At 29.3% G+C, this 23,821-nt stretch overlaps 2 protein-coding genes across 2 annotated transcripts; both read right to left on the bottom strand.

Annotated features, from left to right (window-relative positions):
- Window positions 1-1,558: 1,558 nt before the first annotated feature.
- LOC129870634 (UDP-glycosyltransferase 82A1) lies at window positions 1,559-5,429 on the bottom strand. The gene is made up of 2 exons (XM_055945460.1): window positions 4,934-5,429; window positions 1,559-2,725 (listed from the first exon to the last, which is right to left on the bottom strand). The coding sequence occupies exons 1-2, from the start codon at window positions 5,397-5,399 to the stop codon at window positions 1,866-1,868; spliced, it is 1,326 nt and encodes a 441-aa protein (XP_055801435.1). The 5' UTR covers window positions 5,400-5,429; the 3' UTR covers window positions 1,559-1,865.
- A 9,042-nt stretch (window positions 5,430-14,471) lies between these two features.
- LOC129870802 (gamma aminobutyrate transaminase 3, chloroplastic) lies at window positions 14,472-20,023 on the bottom strand. The gene is made up of 18 exons (XM_055945666.1): window positions 19,785-20,023; window positions 18,450-18,583; window positions 17,953-18,037; window positions 17,797-17,869; window positions 17,609-17,706; window positions 17,415-17,507; window positions 16,969-17,042; window positions 16,828-16,866; window positions 16,665-16,753; window positions 16,496-16,572; window positions 16,325-16,399; window positions 16,096-16,227; window positions 15,930-16,017; window positions 15,766-15,844; window positions 15,475-15,565; window positions 15,320-15,398; window positions 15,122-15,237; window positions 14,472-14,756 (listed from the first exon to the last, which is right to left on the bottom strand). Exons 1-18 carry the CDS (start codon window positions 19,836-19,838, stop codon window positions 14,682-14,684), a joined length of 1,551 nt encoding a protein of 516 aa, XP_055801641.1. The 5' UTR covers window positions 19,839-20,023; the 3' UTR covers window positions 14,472-14,681.
- Between the last annotated feature and the right edge of the window lie 3,798 nt (window positions 20,024-23,821).

The raw sequence follows: 23,821 nt of genomic DNA, 5'->3' as shown, positions 1-23,821 counted from the left end.
CCCTCCTTCCCAATCGAAAGTTTTTTGTAATATTTAATAATATTATTGAAAGTTTTAATTTTGTTCACTTCATGATGTTAGTCGAATGTGGAGTATGAATTTATAGTATATGTAATACATAAATTTTCATTTTATTACTATTTATATTTTATTTTTCACTTAAAATGAAAAGATGAATAATTCAATTCAAACCTAAATATATTTAATTGATAAATCTACTTGGCACCCACAAACTCTAAATCCTTGATTGGCCTCTACCAAGACACCAATATTATCTCAAAAGACAAAAAGTTTGTGTCAATTATTTTCTTAATTTATTAGTAACAAGTACTACATTTTCTTTTATGTAATTTCCTTTGTTGCTCCCGCACATCATGGACAAAATCACATAGCAATCTTTGGTGTCAGATTAGAAGCACATGATGCATTAATATTGAGGCCAAATTGTTACTATTATATTATATATTATCAATATCACAGGAATTTTTGTGGTGTTTATTTATTAACGATGGGAAAATTAAATAATGCATTTGATGGAATACATTATTCTCTCTGTTTCATTATATATATGATGTAATTTGATTTGATATGAAGTTTAAAAAGAAAAAAATTGAAACTTTAGGTGTAAAATGAGTGACAGATGTTTGTATAACGATAAATCATTTTACTAAGGGTAAAATTGATATTTTAAAATTAAATTATTACTAAATATAGAAATTTATCGTTTTTAGGGACTGATTAAAAAAGAAAGTTATTCATATAAATTGGGACAAATGGAGTAATATATTGTGTTAGTTAGAGCCGATAAATTATAGCTCATATTTATAAAATTTGCTTATTTTATTTATATTTTAATGAATTAGATCACTTATATTTTAGTTAGGTAAAAATATGAGATTTAGTGATGATAAATGAACCGATTTAATTGAATCTTGACGAATTGAAAATGATTTTTCGTCTCTAACAACTAGCTAGTTGACTTACTTTGTTCAGTTTTGAATTTATTTAGATTGTAATTGAATTTCACCCGCAATAACGATAAAATAATTGAACTTACCTACTACAAAGGAAAACCTGCCATCATGGTGACCTTGTTATTAGTGGCGTCATGTAAATTCGTGGTCATCCAATTAAATTCGATATACTATTTGTATAATTTTTAAAATATATCTTAATGCTATTTGAAAACATTAGATCCCCATTGGTTAAAAGTTTGGTCTTAACTTTTTCAAGCCAAGAGATTGAATTCCACTTATCGTGAAAAAGTAATAATACACCAGTCGTCTTGAAATTCTAGATTCGTTTATGCATGTTACAGTGGGCTATGTTTTGATAAGTCAACCTTAATATTTATCTTAATGTGACAAAAATAGTTTAATGACTACTGTTATAATAGATAAAGTTAAATCACTTTACTATAACTGACTGTATATGTATATGATTGATGAATTTTGTAGTTCTCAGTGTCAATGATGATATACAGTTATTTCATGGAATCATATGATCTTGTGTCCATTTTATCTCATCTTCAATCTATTAAAAGTCAAATTTCTATCAAAAGACACTTGTTCTTTACAAGGATATTCAAAATCTAAGGAAGAAAGTTGAATATTTTCATCAAGTTTCAACAAGCCTGACTACAATGCTGAAGCTAGAAATTTCATTAAGTATTCGAAATATAATATACGCATATGACTTATTTAGGCAATAATTATTCAGCGAAAGGTGTTCAAGCTCCGCCCTTGCATCAATGATGTGGAAGGACAATTTTTTTTTTACCAAGTTAGCATTCAATATACACAAGCTCATTTATATCAACCATATCGTATGAAGCATATATTATTTTCTTTTTTGGTATAAATTTTTCACATCCTAACATTAGAAAGGAAAGTTGTCAAGTTATCCATAGCTTTACAACTAGCCACTTTTCCCATTGTCATCTCATTTAGCCTATCAATTCTTTCACTCATTCCATCATCCTCCATGACCTTTCTCAATCCTCCTTCCAAATCTTTCACTCTAAAACCATCAATTCTGACGCCAATACGCCATTTCTGAACAATATAAGCGCAGTTTACAAATTGATCACCTGCGATCGGATAACACAGAAGGCGTTTCTTGGACTGTATAGCTTCCATCGTCGAGTTCCATCCACAGTGTGTCAGATAATACCCCACACCTTTATGTTGTAGCACATCCATTTGTGGCGCCCATGACACAATTTTCCCTTGTTTTGAAATTCTCTCCAAATAGCCCTTTTGTAAACCTTGTCTCCATGATGGGCCTAACACCCAAATGAAAGGCCTTTTTGTTGCTTCAAGTGCCAATGCCAAACTATTCACTTTTGCTTCACCAATTGGACTCACCCAACTCCCAAAAGAAATATACAAAACTGAATTAACAACTTGTTTATCTAGCCAATCCAAACAACTTGAATCTTCCTTCCAAAAACTTGAATTCTTGATTGTTACATGTGTGTTCAATGGCCCAATTGGGAGAATTTGTGTATTAAAATTTGTTGTATTTTTTTGGTCCTTGTGACATTCATCTTGAAAAGTGTTTATTAGTAACCACTTAAGGGTTCTTGTTCTCTCCATGGTTCTTGTCCAAAACTTGAATCTTGAAATTCTTGCATTTGAATTTCCAATAAGCCATGGTAAATCTTGTGAGGTAATTGTAGGTTGACAAAATGATCGACATATTGGATCATTGTGTAATGGACAACCTATAACAATATTGTCAATTGTTATTAATCATAGATTTCTCAATCTAAATAGATTCTAATCATATTGTGGAGTATACATGTTCGTTTAAGGGAATATTCTGAAGTTATCATTTAACTTCTGATTATAATTTAAAATTATGTTTAAATCAGAATTCCAGTAAGGGGCAACAATAAAAATGAGACTTTTCCTAACGACGAGATAAAATGAAAGCAATTTTTTTTTAAAAAAAAAACAATATTGAACAATTTGAGATAATTAAATAGAAATTTTGACTTTACACCAAAAGGGTAATTAAAAAAGAAGAAGATAGTGACCAAAAAAGAAGAAGAGGAAGATTGTCCCACATTTTTTAATTCTTTTCCTCGCTTTCTCATAATAGATTATTGTTTTCGATTACTTTCTCCGTCTCAAATTATTTATTATGTTTATTATATATATATATATATATATATATATATATATATATATATATATATATATATAAATAGTAATTATGAGGAATTTTGATTATTTATCATTATTTATATTCATTAAATAATTACTTTCTATTAAAGTATTTGTAATCTTTAAGAACAATATCTAAAATGATAAATAATTTGAGATAACTATTTTAAAAAAATCACCATAGACAATTTAAGAATAATAAAAACATTTGGAATAATGGTTATTATTGTGAACATAACAAATTATCCTTTAATCATGCATGCGAATTTCCAAGTTTATTTTTAGAAATCACGAAAAACAATTTAAGAATAATAAAAACATGTGGAATAATGGTTATTTTTGTGAACCTAACAAATTATCCTTTAATCATCTATGCTAATTTCCGAGTTGATTAAATAAAAGAACTTCAAAAATAGATTTAAAATGAAAACTTTATGGAAATAAGTTAAATCTTCTAAAGATTCATTTGATCATGAACCTCTTATGGTTAACTAATTTAATATGACATCATATTAGAATGAGATAAGTTGACTTTGACCTAATCATTATAGGTGCTATTAATTACTCTAATTAATTGCACGCTAATCAAATTGTACTTTTTATTAGATATTTATGTTGCAAGTTACTTCCATTAAAAGGTTAAATGTATTATTAAAAATACTAATATAGAACTTAATTTAGATTAGCAATAAATTTCATTTTAATACTCGAATTGTCATTTATTTCAATTGATGGAACATCAAAACACATGATAAAATTGTTCCTTTTAGTTAAAATTTTGAAAGAAAACAAAAATGTATGTTTTCTTTCAAGTTTTTATTAGGTGGTTAAGTTAACCACATGAAATATGTCATAACTTTAATTTAATTATACACATCAGCTGTAATTAGAACCTATCCACGGTTTTGTAGCTTACTGAGGCTAATGCATATAATTAAAGAAAGTAATATGTTTTATGTAGTTGACTTATTTACGTAATTAACATACAATTATGAGTTATCGTATAAAGTTCCTATATTAACCTGTAAATAACATGATTATCTAGAAGAAGAAAAAACTTTTTACACCGACGTGGATAAAAGTTAATCTATATAACTATTATCGATTTTAATTATATACATTAACAGTAAAAAAATACTTTTTACACCATCCATATATATTCAATTACAAGTTCACACATATTATATCAGTTAACTATAATTGGTTTTTACATAAGCTGATTGTGTTAAAATAAAACTACAATTTCACACTTACTATAATCAGTTAACTATAATTGGTTTTTTCATCTTATTGTGTTTTTAAAAAATAAAAGAATTTTTTAAAAAATAAAACAAGAAGTGTCAATGTAGAAATAATTATATCTAAAAAGATCACTGGATTGTGATGGGATGAATATGATCCCTTTACGTTTTTTTAGATGTCTCAAGTTCAAGTCTTGAATATAATAAAATTTTCCGACAGAAAACACTTTTCCTTTCATGGATCTTACGTAGCAATGTTGGTGCTCCAAAACAGGGACAAACCACCAAGTAAAAAACCAATAAAAGAATAAAAACTATATCTATAAAGATCACCAAGAGTTTGTGATGAAAAGAATATGATCCCTACATATTTAACATATATGTCTCGGGTTTGATTTAGGAAAAAAAATCATTTTTCTCTTTAACAGACCTTAAACAACACAAATCCTAATTAGTTGGAACTCTAAAGCGAATATAAGATATCATGTTGAAAATTCAAAACAAAAATGTGTGAATTTTTACCTGTTTCAGAGATGATTCCATCATGTAACATTTCTGGAATTGAATTAATCAATTTATAAGTAGCTAACATGGCTGGCCAAAATCCAGCAACTTGAATACCACATTTATTGGCAATTTCAATAGCCCATGAAGCAAGCAAATCAACAATCAAACATAAGATTCCACATTCTTCTTGATCTCGAATTATCTTTTCGAATTGACATGGCATGTAATTCTCCATAGAATTTTCTATCGCGAAGAAATCGCGAGGGGGAGATGTTATTAGTCCATCTTGATCTAGCCCATCTGAAATAGATATGATGGAAATATTCACATCTTTAGAGTCAATTTTAATGAAATTTGGAATTATGACTATTGGATTAAGGCCATGATTAATTAGCAATGAAGCTAGTTTAATCATTGGTGTTACATGACCTTGTGCTGGATATGGAACTAATAGTACTTTGGTCTTTTTTTTGCACTTCATAGTTTCTCTCTCTCTCTCTCTAAGTTTTTATTTGGTTATAACTCTTCAAGGGACTCACAATGCAAGTCATAATATATAGTATTTTGGTGTGTGTGTGTTTTAAAGTTGGTGGGGGTGGGGGTGGGGTGGGGGCAGAGACGGAGCCACCTTATAATCAGGGATTCATTCGAACCCCCGAGGCAAAAAATTATATTATGTATATATGGCTAAAATATTTTTTTTATGTATATATAGTAGATGTTAAATCCCCTTCTGTTAGTTCATATGTCTATTTTCCCCCCAGATTTTAAACCTCTTACTAAAAATTGGGTCTAGACTAAGAGGTAAAGTAAGGGTGGAGGGTGGGAGTTGAATTAATATCTTTTACTGAAAAATTATATCGAGTAAATAATATAATTTTTTTTTTAATTATATAAAAATAGTTGGATCATCTTGGTAACCTAACTAGAATTTTTATGTTTATGAGTTCTAGATTATAGGAGAGGCGCGGGGGGGGGGAGTATTATTAGATTCTTAATAGATTATTAATACATATTAAATTGATTTTTCAAATATAAATATGTAATATGTGCGAAAATTACTGAGTTCTACCTAGGGGGGATCCAAAGGTTAACTTATGTGATCAGAAGAATTCAATTGGTTTTTTGCTTATATTCTTTGTGTGTATTGAATAATTCACTGACTATTTAATCATGAATTCAATTAAATTTATAAATCACTTTAAAATTTTTATAAAAATCATGAACTTTAAATTTTAAAATGTATCTTTAATTTTGCAAAATTCGTAAGTGAAATATTAATATACTAAATAAATTTCCAACTTCGCCACGAATTGAATATGGACTGACCCTTTGCAAGTGGCTTACGCAATTGGATTTCCCTTTTGCATGTGGCAACTTGTTTACAAAAAGGAAAGAATAAACTAACATTAGAGTGCTAATTAATTCTTGATTAATGTGATGATTATAGAAAAAGGTTAGTATTAGGCACAATGGCACTAAAAAGTTATTAATGATATTAACTAGTAATGCCACGTTTAGCCAAATTTCTGGTAAGTAAAAAGTGTTTATTTTATTTAAAGTGCTTGATTAATCTTTTAGAAAAAACAAGTGTTTGGGAGTCGTAGAAGAAGTTTTTTTAGAAACCGAAAAAAATAGTTTTTCTTATAAGTACTTTAGAAATTGTAGTTAAGCACAAATTGTTGTCCTAATATTAATAAAACTATCTTTTAAATTAATTATCCAAATACAAATTATAAATGTTTAAAAATACTTTCCCCTTCTTTTTAATAATAATACTGTTTAAATCAATTTGCACATTTTAATTATTTTAGTATCTATTATATTTCATCAACATAGATATTGAATAAATATGTATCAAAATTTAGCTAAAAATAAAATAAAAATTTTCACCAATGAACTTTTGGACCACATCTTTGAATCAAAGAAACTCAAAAGGTTTTTTTTTCTTCAGCTTTTGTATGAATTGTTTCTGCATGCCACTTGCTGCCAAGCCACATAAAAGTTAAAAGTGGGCATTTATAAAACAATGTGATTAATGTGGCTATATAAATAAATATTTGTTATTTGGACTCTTAAAAATATTATTATGTTTGTGTTGATTTTTTAAAAAAATATATTACTTTTAAAAAATTCAACACACATTTATCGACATCTTCAAAAAGTCTAAGCAACACAGAGATAGACAACCTCTACAAGCTTTTTGTTTCACTTAGTATATGGGAAAAGGATTAAAAAATAAATCCTAAATTATTCAAAATAGATTAATTTTATCTTCATTATGTTTCATTATGAACTATTCAAAATAAAATAATTTTGCAATTAATTTAATTTTAAATTTTTTATTATATCCTTCACAAAATAATTTATAACTATAAAAATATCTAATACCTGATAAAATTAGAAAGGTGGATAGACAACTCAACTTTAAAATGTAAAAAGTAGCACGTATTTATTTGTTTCTTAAATTTGAGTCCTCAGCATTGCTGGTTGCAGTGATTTTAAGGGGGACGGGGAGGGGGTGTTTGATACGTAAATTAAATTATTTTGAAATTATAGTCTTAAAATTTTTATTTTCTGCACTAATTTATCTAATGTGAGAAATAAAATAAAATAATCTTAAGTTAAATAAAATAAGGTGAGATATCTTAAAATTAAGATTGGTATTAAATTTATTATAGATATCATATTTAGTTGATGGTATAAATTAATCTTGGAATAAATTTAAACTGTCAATCAAATATGATATAAATCTAAGGCGGAACGTCCTCGGAGACTCCTATATTTGACTCTATTTGTCAGTTGAACCCTCCTACTTAGCAGTTTGCCAACTGAACCCTTAAATCCATTAGAACACAACATTTCAAAACTTTTTCTCATCCAATCATTGTGCATGTAATACACTCCACTCCACGTGGCATTCCACGTTATTTTTTAATGACACATAAGAAATTATATTAAAAAGAATAAAAAAATAAAATAGGCCACTTTTACAATTTTTAAAAAATTCAAATAGTCATCTCCTTCACATTACTCACAAATTCAACATCAAATTCATGCCAAATAGGTGAAATTCTTTCCATTTGACTTGAAAATTCAACTACAAGTTTACCAACACAAACCCAATGAGCATCAATCACATTTTAAAATTAATTTTATAAATTTACAAGATCCATTTATTGTTCTTTAATTTTTTTCAAGTTCATTCATGGAGTTTAAATTTTTTTAACACCCCTCATCACCCTTCATGTTAATCCATACACACACCTCTTCTTTGAAACTAACTAACACAAATAATGGTACCAATATTTTTAAAATCTAAAAAATTAAAAATTAGAGAGGTAAGGGGGTGGTCAACGAAAGGTCTATGGGATGGGATATTGATTTGTAGCAAAAGAGTTGAGGAAAAAGAAGAAGATGAGGAGGAGAATGGGTGTGATAGATAAATTCGAAGAAGAAAAAGACTGGAGGAGAAGAATTTTGGGGATTGGGTGTGGAGGAGGCTGGGTTGAAGAAGATTGGTTGTTTTTTTTTAAAAAAAATTAATTATTATTTTTAAAAATAATTTTAATGTAAAATTATATATGTACTCGCTTTAAAACGCTTGCTTTCACGCGTTTATCCAACTCAATGCCATATAAGTCGGTAAATGATCACAAGGGTTTAAAATGTTGTGTTCTAATGGGTTTAAGGGTTCAGTTGACAAACTGCTAAGTAGGAGGGTTCAACTGACAAACGGAGCCAAGTATAAAAGTCATCTAGGTCATTCTGCCTAAATCTAATACCAACCTTAATACTGAGATATAACTATTTTGAAATAAGTTATTCAGAAATTATTATCCCACTCTCAATTTGAGATAAAAATAATACTTCAATTCCAAAATAATTAATTTTAAGATAAATTCTCAATAATTTTTAATTAAATATAAAATAAATTCATTCTAAATTAATTATCTCTTGTCCGTTACACCAAACCAACCCTAGTGCTGGATATGTCGGTAGAAAGAAACAAGAAATATTTTAATTTCAATAGCACACAAAATTTTGGGTAAAAATTATTCATTGAATATTTACATTAAATCAAAATTTATACGGATAATATTGCATTAGCAATCCACATCAATTATTACAATTTGATTAGTTCACCGATTTGAATTGGTTCTTTATTTTTTTTAAATCTCCATGAATCAATAAAAAAGACCAAATTCATACTCACTTTACATTATTTTTCATACGATATCAACATATTAATATACACTTATTATAATTTAGAAAAGAGAAAAAACCTTAAATATGCCATTAAATTTAATAAAATGGTATGTCTATGTTACTCGTTAATAATTGGACATAAATATGCCATCGACATTATCATTTTATACTAGATTTAGCCATATGATATTATCTAAACTCTTCATTATTTATCTGGCTAGTTCGCTCACCTCTTTTTATAAGTGATATATGTGACCCATTTCGTCGAATATAGTGGCATATTTGAATATTTTTCTAAGGGACGAGAGGAGAGGACGCTAGTAAGTAATAAAGGGTTTAAATAATGCCATGTAGTTGTAACCTTTTATAATTGGCACAAATATAAACTCAATGTACGACAAATGTATAATACTTATTAAATTAGTCTGCTATGTATATTTATACACATATTATACGAAAATAATACAAACTAAATTTGTTAAGATTATGGTTTCCTTTTTTAGATGGACCACTTAATTTGGACTACTGTGTGGTATATTGTTTTTTTTTAAAATAAAATAAAATAATAATAATTCAACTGAAAATAACGTGTCCAAGAGGGAGCAAAGTTGAATATTAATTGTTAAAAACAAACAAACTAGGTCATAGTCAATATATTCTCTAATAAAAAGATTAATATTCAAGTCCACCCTAATAAGAGATTTATTATTTTTAAATTTTGAAGGATACTTATATGACTTGGTAATGGCCTAATTAATGGACATGACTAAATCAAAATAAGACTTTATTCACATATATAACAATTTTTGATTCGTACTCGATATTTAATATACATACATAACAATTTTCTATTCGTACCTGATATTTAATTATAAAAGGCTCTAATTAGTCGTTTGAGTGTGATTCAAATTGTTATTAATTAATTTCTTTATTATTAGACTCGAAAAGAAAGAAACGTGAATTAATTAAACTAAACTTTACTTTTGTAAAAGAAGTAAATTCAAATTGTGAATTTATAATAAATTAATTAGTAGAAATGTGATTAATTAAATCAGCTTTGGTGTTCGTATATGCAGAGACAACTTTAACAACTTTTCTTTTTCACTTTATAGATCGTATTAGATTGTCTCATGTTTTAAAAACACCATATTATTACTATACCAAATTAATTTAGTATGACTCAATATAATAAATTATTATAGTTTGTTCATCTTTGACTTATATATATATATATAATAGAGAATTATGACTTTAAATTTTCAGAAAAAAGCCTCAATGATATAATACTAACATCTTACATATATAGAAATATATATTTAAAAAAATAATTCAAACAACTTCCTTTGTTAATCAGTTCCACAAAACACACTCAATCAAAATAAAGTAATCAAAGTTTCAATGTCTAAACATTTAATTTTATATTAATATTGGGTTGTATATTTATTAGTTATATTATATTATATATGAATTATTTATGTAACTATATACTTTGATACAATAGTCAATCTTTCAACATTTTTTTATTTATAAGCACCAAATACTATATTGAATACCAAAAAAATAATTAGATTATATATCATTCAAATACCATAATATAGAAACCACGATATTACAAAATTTGATTCGATATGGTAATTCAATATCTACCCTATCCGATTACACTTGTTCATAAATAGTTGAAATTTCAACCAAGAAATATCATCTATTCTTCCTTTTTTTATCTTTTTTTTTTCAAAACGCAACGTTTCAAATGAATATATAAAAAAAAAGTTTCTTATATTTTGACAGAAATAATCTATGAACATGACAGATGACCAATCAACAATAAAATAAGAATAAAATCATTGTACCATTTTATCAAAGTAAATGAATCATTATAAATTTCATCATAATTAAATAGAGTTGAAGCCTCCACTTGTGGAATTCTCTCCATCAATCACTCATAACTAACTAGTATAGTACTAGTGCGATGTGCGAATATTATATTAAATTATAATCGAGATTTTATGTAATTAAACATTTTAGATCATATTAAAATTAATAAATATCTAATTATTATCTTATTTTGTAATAAAATATATCTAATAATAAAAAATAATAATTGAAAACAAAAAAATTTATAAATAAAATCATCAAATAACTTTTTGATGTACTCCGAATATTTTAATTAGATACAAACAATTTGAAAGTATAAAATGATTGAAGAATAAGGAAAATATAATTTAGAGAATATTTTAAAATCTTTCAAAATAAGTTGTTCTATATTATCTTAATTAATATTTGTTTGTTCTTTTCGTGACTTCAATATTTCTTATTTTAGAAGAAAATATAATTTTTAATTTTTAACTAAGCAAAAACTCTTTAGTGATTTTTTTTTTTGTGCTTATGGTTTATTAGAAACAAAAATTTTATTCCACAAAGATAGATAGATAAAAATAAGGTCTGAGTACATTTTACCTTCTTCAAACCCCACACGTGAGATAAAAATGACTATGTTATTATTGTTGTTACAAAAATATAAAGTGCAATTAATAATTAATTTATGTATACAACTTACTTCTGAATTTTAGCTGCAATTGTCTCACATATGATTTATATTTTATTTTTAATTGTTTCAATCCATTCTCAAATTTGATATCAAATATTTTAAATATTTTTTCTCTTTCCATCTTTGCATATCATTGTTACATTATCTGTCAAGTGCTCAAGATTTTTTTTTTTTAGTCATTTAGATAAAAAATTGTTCAGATCCCAATTATGAAATTTCACTAAGTATATTATTATTTAGATACAAAAATATTGTAGTTTAGTTTATGTTTTTATATATGCAAAAAAAGTTTATTTTTCAAAAGATTAATTTGTTTTTATAAGTTTATTCTTTTGCATGGAACTAAAAAATATTTATAAACTTTTAATTTATTTATATACCAAAAAAAAACGTTTTGAATGCCAAAAATTATTGCATGCTACTTTATTTTATCATCTATAGCATAATTTTTTTAATAATTTGTTGTCGGTCTTTCGTATGCATTCTTCCTCACTTTTATGAGAAGTCCTTTACGACAATACTATAAAGATATCTCCCTCTCCCTTTAAATAATTCTAATTTATTAAAACTTGATTTTGAATTGGGTATTATTACAAACAATACTTTTAATGCTCTTTAAATTAATTTTTTTTTATGAATACATACACAATGTATTTCTAACGCAATTTTAATATATTAACATATAAAATGGTCAATTAAATATTTTTCGCCAAAAAATTATAATATATATAAATGTTTGGTATTATATATATTATTTTGTACACTTTTAATAAAAATTTCTATTTTTACCAATGACAAACATGTAGATAGTAAGGGATATGGGCACTCTCTCATATAACAAGTGGAATTTGGGCCACTACACAAATCCTTATCTTACTTTATCCACACACACACACAAACACAGATATCTTATCTTGTACCAACGGAAATTGTGGTGAAGTGGTAGGTACCCTTTTATCTTTAATAAGAGATTTTGAGTTCGAATTTTCTTGGATACGAAGTTGCCTTTGTTAGAAAGGGCTTTATTCTTCAATATGGAATTTTTCAGCGCGAATTTGAATTTAGTCAATATCCAATGTGGATACCAAACACCAAATGAAAAACAAAAAAAATAATCTATTATCTTATGTCAGCCAAAAAATACAAAAAAGAAACAAGAAATCAGAATACCTAATCTAAGCTCAAAATTGAAAACTAAAAAGCAAACACACACAAAAAAGAATAATGGATGGGATTCAACAAGTAGGACTTCCAATACTTGGAATTATAGCAGCAGCTGCTGTTACATTTTATGCAGTTAGCTTTTCAGAAATTAGAGAGGTATGCTACATTTCTTCCCATTCTTCTTCCACATTCAATTATTATAATTAGTAGCTGAGGCAAGATTTTTTTCAAGACATATTTGTATACTATGTTATTCAGACTTTTGAAAAATATTAACTTGTGTATATTGAATTCTTCAAAAGTAGTGTTTTGTTTTTTGGGGGAAAATTCACTAATTTTTGAAGAATCTAATATAAGGGTAACATTACTACAACAAATAAATGATTTAGCGGCAATTATCTATAGATAATAATATAATTGTCGCAATTATTCAGCATTCTATATAAATGTCGCTGAAGATTTTCGCTACTCTGAATGTAATGATATTAACTCAATTGTCGCTAATTAATTAATGTTTTTGCCCGATAAAAAGAAAATCTATTGCTGCTAAATGTCTCTTTTGTTGTAGTGTATTCCGATTACTAGTTCGACCAAACCTAATAGCTTTTGATACAAATGTTGTTAAAAAATCAACTCAATATGTATAAATAATTTATCAAGAGTCCAGTAACTTTTTTTTGTCTAAAAATCTAGAATCGATAAACTCAAATTCTAGCTGTGCCTTTGATAGGATATGAATGAGGAAACATTTTTAAAGAATCCAGACAATATATCTGATGTATACAATGTGATTTTCTGGCGAAAAGGATTCCGATGAACTCCTTTTCCCCCCTGCTTATAACTTACCGAATATTTGTATTTATTAATTGCAACCATTTTTTTTTTTATTTTTTGGGAAATTGTAGAAATCTTTAAGAGATTATGAGGATGGAGAAGAATCTGAAAGTGGTGGATTCAAGTATGTTAGCTCTAAAGAAAGGAGAGCTAGAAGAAAAGCTGATAAACAGAAACCAAAATCTTGATTTTTTTACTCATATTTCATATATCCTTAATTTCTATTGCATTTGAGGTTGTTGCCATCAGAAACGAATTAAGAATTTAATTTTTATTGATTCAAGATGCTACTAAATTCTTACTGACCATTTAAGGTATTGAGTTCGAAGTTTAATATTTATAGATATTTATTAGTTTAATATATAGACAAAATACGGCAAAAGCTATGGTTTGGCCTTTTTTTTTTTACCGGGGGAGGAGGAAGAAGAAATATGAACGGATTAGATCAAATTTGAGATGGAAAAAACAGGACAAATTTAAAAAGGGTTATGATCCGCCTAAAATTTGGTTGGATCAAAATAAATTAGGTCAAACAATGTATCATAATCCAACTTGACTTATCTAGCATGATATGACTAATTGACCGCCATACTTTTTGATTTTCAAATTTCAACTTACAAAACTTCAATTCTATTTTCATATCCATCTAAATACTTTTTTTTAAAAAAAAATTAACTTCAAATATTATTTTTTATCCGATCTCAACCAAATTATGTCCAAACGCACTTACACGATAGAAAGCAAAAAGATAAAATGCCTATGTTTTTTATCTAAGCCTACTTATCTTGGTATAAGCGGTTACCGAAAATTTGAAGCTGACTTTAATGAGCAACACTTCCTCGTAGGGTAGAACATTTGATTTAGATTGATCATAGACCAAAATAAAACTAATCTAACAGAGCCAACTAATATGGGATCTGGAATTTGAATAATCAAAAATGACTTTCTTGACCAGATCTCGATTGATTTACAGACTTATTATCTTTTTACTCTTTTTCAAGCTTTTTTTTATTTCTTCTGAGACTTGAGTTCTTCCACTTTCTTTTCAGTATCCTTCAATGCTTTCCCATATTTGCTTATCATCTGCAAAAAAAAAAAAAGAACGGTTTTAGTCGTTTTTCAGCTTTCGTGGAAAAACAACAACATACCAAGTGTATTCCCACAAGTGGAGAATGAGAAGGGTAGTGTGTACACGGACCTTACCCCTACTTTATGAAGGTAGAAATGTTGTTTTCGATAGACTATTTCAGCTTTCATAGAACGTTTAATGTTTATAGTTGTTACAAGAAACAACTTCACCATTACAAAGTATGGCTCCTTATAGATCATAGAACTTGACATTGTTATGTTCATGCCACGCAATATATAACAACAAACCGAGGAAACTAACATTGAAATTACAAATGTGGTGTTGATTTCTAGTTAGATGCAGAGGGATAGGAACATACCTCGTCAATTTCTTCCAAACTAAGAATGTAGGGAGGAGACATCATTATGTTATCACCAGCAACACGTACCAACATCCCGTGCTTCTCACACTGTGCTCCAAAATATGCACCGATACCTGTGGAAAGAGCGAATGATTTGTCAAAATGAGATTTAGAGTTTAAATTCATCTCGGATATGACTAAAGAGCGAAAACATACCCCATTCAGGAGGGAAAGGATCATTGGGAGATTTGTTATCTGTAAACTCTGTACCATGTAGCAAACCAGTTCCCCTTATCTGAATTAAAGAGCGAAAAGTGAGTTAATAAAATGAACGACGTTTGAGCTGATTCTATCATCGATAGTTACTGTACCTCTCCGATTATGGGACTGTCGGAAAATGCTTTCAAACCTTCTTGGAACTTTGGTGATATTCTGTTTACTTGCTCAATAATATTTCTTTCCCTGATAAGAGAATTTGAGAATAGGTAAGTACAACACCCCTAGTTGTGAAACCACTATTTTCTATGTTGCTTGGATAAGGATACGGCATGTACATGTCGACATTTTTGATGAGTCCGAGCAACATTGTTATTTTGACATAATTCTTTCAGTCCATATCTACAAAATGTTGAAAATCAGAAGAAGAAAAAAAAGTCGCGTACTTGTAGATCTTCAGTGTTTCCAAGGCAACTGCACACGCGACAGGGTGACCCGAATAAGTAAATCCATGGGAAAATGTACCTAGTGAGAAAAATAAAGTTAGGAACAAATTTGGTTACCAAGAAGCAGAGGATTCGATGTCCTATCGAACGGACAATGTACTCACCGAGCTTGTTGCTTTGAGAATATATGACATCAGAAACTTCAGGGCTTACAAGGACAGCGCCAATTGGCATATATCCGGAGGAAAGAGCCTGAAAGTGTAGTTAAGAGACGGATTGAGAATCCTGATATACGTTGCGTATATTGGACAGAGTTATATGAATATCTACCTTTGCTACAGAGACAAGATCAGGTTTAATGTTGTACTTTTCACATCCGAACATTGTCCCGAGCCTTCCAAATCCACATATGACCTCATCCGCGATGACTAGAATGTCGTACTTCTTTAGTACAGCTTGGATCTAAAAATGAGTAGGATGTACATTATTGTTTCAACTAACAATTCATAGTAGTTGTTCTTTCCTCATTCGAAAATTAAAAAGTGCAAGTAAAGCTGACCTTTTCAAAATAGGTCGCGGGAGGAGGTATGACACCCCCTGCCCCCATGACTGGTTCGGCAATGAAAGCAGCAATCTAGTTGATGAACAAGTAAATATATGGGAGCATCAGTTCACTTTTATATATGATGCAAAGAAAACAGGATACATGATAAAAGTTGATAGAAGTTACAGTTTCAGGTCCCTCTTTGAGTATGAGATTTTCCAAATTATTCGCCAACCTTGTCGAGAACTCCTCTTCCGTCTCACCTGACATAGACATTTACCATAAAAAGTTCATGTTCTGAGCACCGACTGATATAAGATCACGATACAATAAGAAGAAGGGATATGTAAAAAACCTGGCAGATGAAAGCGCCAATAATGAGGGCAGTTAGTGTGCAGAACAAACGGAGCTGGTAGATCAAATTGCTGATGTAGTGCAGGAAGACTGAAAAAGAAAACGTTAGCATAACGGATACTTCAAACAAATAATTGATTGTTTGGAACAGATGAGTATATTACCCAGAGAGACTGGCGGAAATGAGAGTTGACCCATGGTATCTGTTTGAAGGCGACAAGCATGAGGATTATGTCAGCCAAACGAAAAACAACACAACACATACACACACACAAAGAAGCAGGGTGGTTGAGGAATAAGATTACGATTTTGTTCGAGCAATAAATTTCTTTTTGTCTGGCCTCCCAAGTGCATTGTTGTAATACCATACCAGCTTCACCTACAGATCGAAGCGTAAGGATCAAAAGTTAGTTAATATCCTAAAAATCATTCCTCAAAAAGACATTTCGCAAACACCAAATATGAACAAAAATATTTTTTCTACTCCCTCCGTCTCAATTTGTTTGTCTTACTTTTCTTTTTAGTCCGTTCCAAAACGAACGTCTCTTTCCTTTTCTGTCAACTCTTTAGTTCTAACTTTCCACATGATCACAAGATTAAAGGGCATTTTGGTACATTTTACGTATCTTTACTTTTAAGACCATGGGATTCAAAAATCTTTTTTATTTTCTTAAACTCCATGCCAAGACAAAACCAAACAAACTAATTGAAACAGATGGAGTATTATTTAGCAGGCTAATTGTGTAACAACCTGTGTGTCATTAGCTTCTGAACCGCTGTTTGTGAAAAAAGCTTTCGCCATTTTATTTGCAGTAAACAAATCTAGGAGTTCTTTTGCGAGATCCTGAATGTTCGAAAATAAAATCAGTATGAGATCTAAGTAAAACTAGCTAAATATGGACAGTGAGGAGATTTCTTTTATCTTTCGAGATGAATTTTACATACCAAAGATGGTTTTGTGGAACGATTCCAAAATGAATGGTAAAAGGGCAACTCATTCATTTGTTTAGTTGCAGCAGCAACAAGACGAGGCTCATTTCCACCTACAATAATGTGTAACAAGACATCTATGTGTTAAATATTGAGAGGAAATAGAGGTTCACGATAGTAACGCAAACAAGGACTGAGAGTACCTAAAGATGTGCACCACAAACCAGCTAGAGCATCGAGGTACTTCTTCCCGTTAATGTCATAGACATAAGAACCCTATGACAAATTGCATAAAATATGTTAAACACAGAATTAAGTAACTTCTTGAGTAGATAGCCAATGAAGGACACGAATCTAACCTCGGATTTTTGTATAACTAAAGGTTCCATATCAGTAGTATGCCATCCCGCAGTGAAGGGTGCCAACATATCATGCCCCTTATATCTTCAAACGCCAAGACATTTGATTACTCACAAATTCGTAAATTTGATTGAGAGACACTGTATACATTTTTAGACTACATGCGTATTGTTGGTATGTAATTTCAGAGTTCTTGGTATTCAATATCACTAAATGTTTATCGAAACACACCTCAACTATCAATTGTTCCCTTTTCCTTCCTAAACGATGGTGATATTTCAGGTAGGAAAAGGGAACAACTGATAGTTGATGTGTGTTTTGATAGATAGTTGATGATAATCCAAGTAGGAAAAGTGAACACCTGATAGTTCTGGTACGAAACTTGAAAAAACGTGATACTTCAGGTGTGTTTTTGACCATTAACTCATATCAATATATAGCGTTCACGATAGGTGGAGATAGAGACAAGTAGTAAAGAAAGGAAAATGAAATTCACCCTCTAACATCAGTTGCTGAAATGTCATTCTTCAAAGATGGCTCAGTGCTACTCCATCTGACCGGTAGTTGATCGCTAACGATTTGTTTCTGCAAATTGCTAACAGCAGGGATATGCTTTATGTGGGGACCGACCTGTTAAACTCGATAAATTAGGAACCATACATACCAAACAGATATATAGATTGTTCATGAACTATGATAAAGGCCCTAAAACAGAAACGGTAAACTACAGATGTCTAAGTTTCTTAGGCAATCTGTTGACAGACCATTCTGTAAATTAACCAAGATAACTTGATCTTCGAGTCTATACAAACTGTAAAATGATCTGATTCACGGTTGATTATGCCACATTGTCCAAAGTGAAATACATGACAATCATCTCCGTCCAGAACAAAAGCAAAATTTGGATTTCTGAACTTGTTGGCAAGCACTTCTCTTGATATTAGACCATCCATACAGATAGAAGGAATTTGAGCTTTAGGCCTAGGGAGAGATGTTGCTTGAACTCTTCAAATTGTTGCTCAATGCATGTTGGATCATCCAAAAGTAGCGCTTTTTTTGAGGATCCGGCAGGGGCACAAACTACACTGTTGGAGAGTCTGAACAACATAGAAAATGACTATGTCTCAATCCCAAGCAAGTTGGGAAGTCGAATATATAAGTCCTCAATCAGTGATGGAGCCATAATTTACACTAATGGGGTTCAACATGTACTATATATACAAAATAAAAAATAAAAATTAAGAATGTATAAACAATATAATTTTCCGCCTAAGGAGATTCAGATGAACCCCTCGGCCCTACCTAGCTTCGCAATTGGTCCTCAATGACCATGTTGATCTATTTAAGCACGTCTCAATCCAAAATGACTATTTAACCCTCTACATTGGGGAAAAAAAAACTAAACTAAGCTTCAAGAATACACTCACAGGCAAGGGAGGAGCTACAAGCTTGTCCACGGGCTTGGCAGAACCAAGTAGCTTTAACCCATAATCCAACATGCTATCTTTTCTAAAATCCAAAACTCATAACCTCAAAATCCTAACTTTGCCTCTACTCGGGGAGGATCATTTTAACTTTTGTTCAAGGTTAAAATAACCAAAAGGAGCAAACTTTACAAGGAAACACATTCAAGAACACAAAAAGTGCTATTACAAGTTTGAAAAAAGTATAAGAACCAACCACAAAGCAAGAAAAAGCAAAATGATCATTCAAGAACCAAAAAAAAATAATAACCCCCTTTAACACAATTAAACCAATAAAGCATAAATAAATTTGAAAAAAAAAATTCCCATAACCAAAAAAAAAACAAAAAAAAAACCATAATACAAACCTGGTTGGTTGCTGCTACAATTCCAGATCCAATCAAACTAGTAATCTTGGCCATTAATTTTCCCTTCAAGATTTTCTTGAAAATTATAAAATTATACACAAAAACCTCCCTCTTTCTATGTTCCCTCTTTCTTAAAGTTTTATAATTATAAGATTTAAATGTAAGTTGAAGAGAACACAAAGAAAACAAGAAATTAGAAAGAAAGACAATTGACAAGTGACAACATATGACTCAGCCTATCTTCTATGAATGCATAATGACAAGAGTATTTATATGTATGGACCAAAAATTTGTAATGTTATAAATCCTCATTCATCGGACATTCAAACAAATTTTTAATTTTTTTTTGAAGGTTGTAATATTTTTAGGAGGGTGAAAAAACCACAGAATTAATGTACATTGAATTTGGACACTAGTCATATATTTTTTCCTTCAATTTATATGATACTAGTTGAATTTTGCGAGTCAAACAAATTTTTTTTCATCACAATAATGTACATTGAATTTGGACATTAGTCGTACTTTTTCGTATCAATACATGTGACACTATTTGAATTTCAAGAGTTAAACATACTTATGATACATTGTATCTGGTCATTAATTATGGGCAATTCTTTTTGTACTTGTACAAAGAGTAAGGTAGAATTCAATTTTGGTTAATTTGCATGGATCAAATTATTTTAAGTTTTTAACAAATATAAATTAATTTTTACTAATTCATACGCCTTCTAATTCACTCCCCTTTGTGTAAAAAATGTTTACATAATTTGTTCACTTGTTATTAAGTATATCATTAATTAGTGATCGGATAAATATGGTAACTAATATGCTATTATAGTATTATAATAGATTAAAATTTCTTTAAAGTAAAAATCTTTACACTAATATCAATTAGAATTAATTAGTGATTAGATAAAAATGGTAGCTAATATGCTATTACAAATTAAAATTGTATTTACGTACAAATCTTTACACTAATATCAATTATCATTGATTAGTGATCAGATGAAAATGGCAATATGTTATTACATATTAAAATTGCAGTAAGATAGAAATCTATCTATCTATATATATATATAAATAAAGAGATTCCTAGCATTATAGAAACACTTATCATATAGGGAAAGTGGTATTTAATAAAACACACAGGGTATTGTTGGATTCAGAATGTAAGGTGTATGAATTCTCACAGTAATATCAAATTAACAGAAAATAGTAAATGAATTTATAATCAAATACTTATAGATATTTAGTAAATTTTCTCATGCACATACAAAATCTCAACAAAAGCTATTGAATTTATGTGCACACTTAAGATCCACAAGCATGGACCAAAACATATCGTCGGGGTAGTTTGTTAGCTGGTTAGAGTTATGCAAGTATTAATTCTATCGAGATTAGTTATAAGAGAATCAATATATTATTTTATGCATGAATTAGTTATGCAGGATTTATGTATTGAAAACACCCTTAAACTTGGAGTGAATTATTAGTTTCGTTCCCAACCTATTGATAGCCCTAAAAACACCTCTCTACTTAACTAACTGAACTTAAATAGACCCCCGATCTGCCACATGGCATAGCAAGTGGTCTCAAACTCTTATAGAAGCCTGAGGCTTTTAATAAAAAGCCGAGAAAAGTATTAAAAACACCCTTAAACTTGACGAGAATTTAGGGGTGGGTTTGTTTAGGTTTAGTTAGTCAAGTATAAGGGTGTTTTTAGTCTGTTAATAATTCAAGGATGAAATTAATAATTCGTGCTAAGTTTAAGGGTATTTTTGATACTTTTCTCTTAGTTATTTCATCTTCTATCCAACATAAAATAATATATAGATTCTCACATACGTATACATATATTAGTTATGCAAATTTCTTAATTACAAATCAAACATCATATTAAATGTGTTGAATTTTGTACATAAACAAAAGGACACTGCAAATATGGTATTACTTAAGTAACATTTAGAGCTATCAAAATGGGCTGACCCAATCCAATCCTAAAGGATTAACAAGTTAAATGGGATAGGACGACTGACCCTTTTAACTAAAGAGCTTATAAAATAGCAGCCCAACCCAGTCCTAAGCGAGCTGTGGGTTGGCCCTTCAATCAAAAGATGGAAAATATTGGGCTCTCAAAAAGACTATCGAACATTGATGAACACAACACTAATACATCAAAAATTCGCATGTCCATGAGTTGCACACGCTTTAGTGGAATACTTACAAAACAACATAATAGGTAAGATATAACAGTCAACATTCATAAGATTCATCAGAACAACATATATTACATGATCATTTTTTTTCATAAACTAAACAAGAAAGGAGAAACGAAAAATTAGGCATAAACATAAAAGTAAAAGAGGTCAAAGATTCATATTTATAATAACTTCAATTGCCTACTAAAAATTTGGCAAAATAAAACACTACTTAAAATATATACTAAATATTTTTAAAATTCACGACTCACGGGCTGACCTCTGAGGCTGCAAGCTCGCGGGTTGAGCGTATGAGGCTGGCGGATCAAATGAGATTTGGCTAAAAAGTCTTGTTCCTAAATGGACTGAAAAAGTTTAGCCCAACCCCACTTAATTCAAGGATTGGGTTGGGTCGACCTCACGGGTCAAACCTATTTTGATATCTCTAATAATATTTAATACATGAATAAGTTAGCTCTTAATAACCAGATATCAAATGACCCCTTAATTATTTATTTATTTTTTTAAAAAAGGAAAAGAGTTGGTTCAAAATTCAAGAAATCAAATAACCCAACCTTTTTACTTCAAATGAATATTTTTGGATTGTTGAATCATACATCAATAGACCTAAAATAAGGGAAGAAAACAAAAGAATAGACAGCCATTAGTGCAATCAAACTCAGCTCCCTCTTAGTGCAAGTCATGGTCTTTCAAGTTTCTATAATTGGTACCGACATAAATAAATTGTGGTGGGATAATTGCATGGACTTTTTTCATTTTTAATTAGAATTTTAATTTGAGTCTGTGACTCAAAAATTCTGTTGGAGCGTTATATCAAAAATGAGTCTTACAATATTCGAATTCTAATTTAATTAAATTTTAATATAAATACTGAATATGGATGTGAGTAAAAATGAAGTTTCCATTGGTCACTTTTGTCAATTACTGCACTGAGTGAGGCACATGGTGGAAGGATTTTCATGTGATTGTATTAAATTTTTGGTAAAATAGGTGACTATGACAACCAAATATGTACCTATTTTTCATCTTAGTTTAACTTTGCATTAATTACTAGTATATTAGTTGATCACTTTTTATTTTGTACGATCCTTAAAAAATTATAAATAAAAAGATAATTTTACTAATTCACTCCTTAAAAGAACTTATTGAAAACTTTATAAACAAATGTGAAAACTTTCAAAAAAAAATTAATTGCAAGGGTAATATAGAAAAAAAATTAATTAATATTTTCTTGATTTAGAAAGATGGACAACTAATATGGGACAACTGTTTTTACTATAATGATCAACTAATATGGGACGGAGGGAGTTGTATTAAGAGATGACATTGATTAAATTCTTTGCTTCCTTAATGATATTACTATTTATGGTTCACTTGTCCTTTTTCTTTTTTCCTTCTTTAGCTTAATCCGGAGTGGAGCTAAATATAATTTACGAGTTTGAACGTATTTAGTAGTTTTGATTTAAATTTTATATATGTTTCAAAAAATGCAATGAATACGTATAAATTATTAATTTAGAAGTCTAATCTCTAAATAAGAAGATTTGAAAGTCGAGAATTAAGGAAGGAGGCTTAGTTAGTAATCTAGTGTTGTCATATTTTATGTGAGAGAGGTAAGGATTATTTAATAGTCGCGTAATCTCTTATTCTTTAATGTGTATTACTATTTATTGTCTCATATGTTTTGTATCTTGTAATTTTACTATCATATTATTCATACAATCGTGCTTTAAAACATTTTTTTGAGCAGAGAGTATAAGGGAAACAACCTCTTTATCCCACAAAGATAAGGATAAGATCTACATACATCCTACCTTC

This window comes from Solanum dulcamara, chromosome 10 (assembly GCF_947179165.1).
Source record: "Solanum dulcamara chromosome 10, daSolDulc1.2, whole genome shotgun sequence".
Taxonomy (NCBI): domain Eukaryota; kingdom Viridiplantae; phylum Streptophyta; class Magnoliopsida; order Solanales; family Solanaceae; genus Solanum; species Solanum dulcamara.
Note: the sequence above shows the minus strand (reverse complement) of the source record. Positions and strands in the feature narration are given on the sequence as shown.

What these genes read in the sequence shown, in the direction of transcription:
- LOC129870634 (XM_055945460.1), bottom strand. Translation starts at nt 5,399, where the DNA reads ATGAAGTGCAAAAAAAAGACCAAAGTACTATTAGTTCCATATCCAGCA. An exon ending in TGGAATCATCTCTGAAACAG is followed by an intron (nt 2,726 to 4,933) that starts GTAAAAATTCAC and finishes ATATTGTTATAG; the next exon opens with GTTGTCCATTACACAATGAT.
- LOC129870802 (XM_055945666.1), bottom strand. Translation starts at nt 19,838, where the DNA reads ATGGCCAAGATTACTAGTTTGATTGGATCTGGAATTGTAGCAGCAACC. An exon ending in TTGTAGCAGCAACCAACCAG is followed by an intron (nt 18,584 to 19,784) that starts GTTTGTATTATG and finishes CGAGTTTAACAG; the next exon opens with GTCGGTCCCCACATAAAGCA. An exon ending in TTCTCAAAGCAACAAGCTCG is followed by an intron (nt 15,845 to 15,929) that starts GTGAGTACATTG and finishes TTTTCTCACTAG; the next exon opens with GTACATTTTCCCATGGATTT.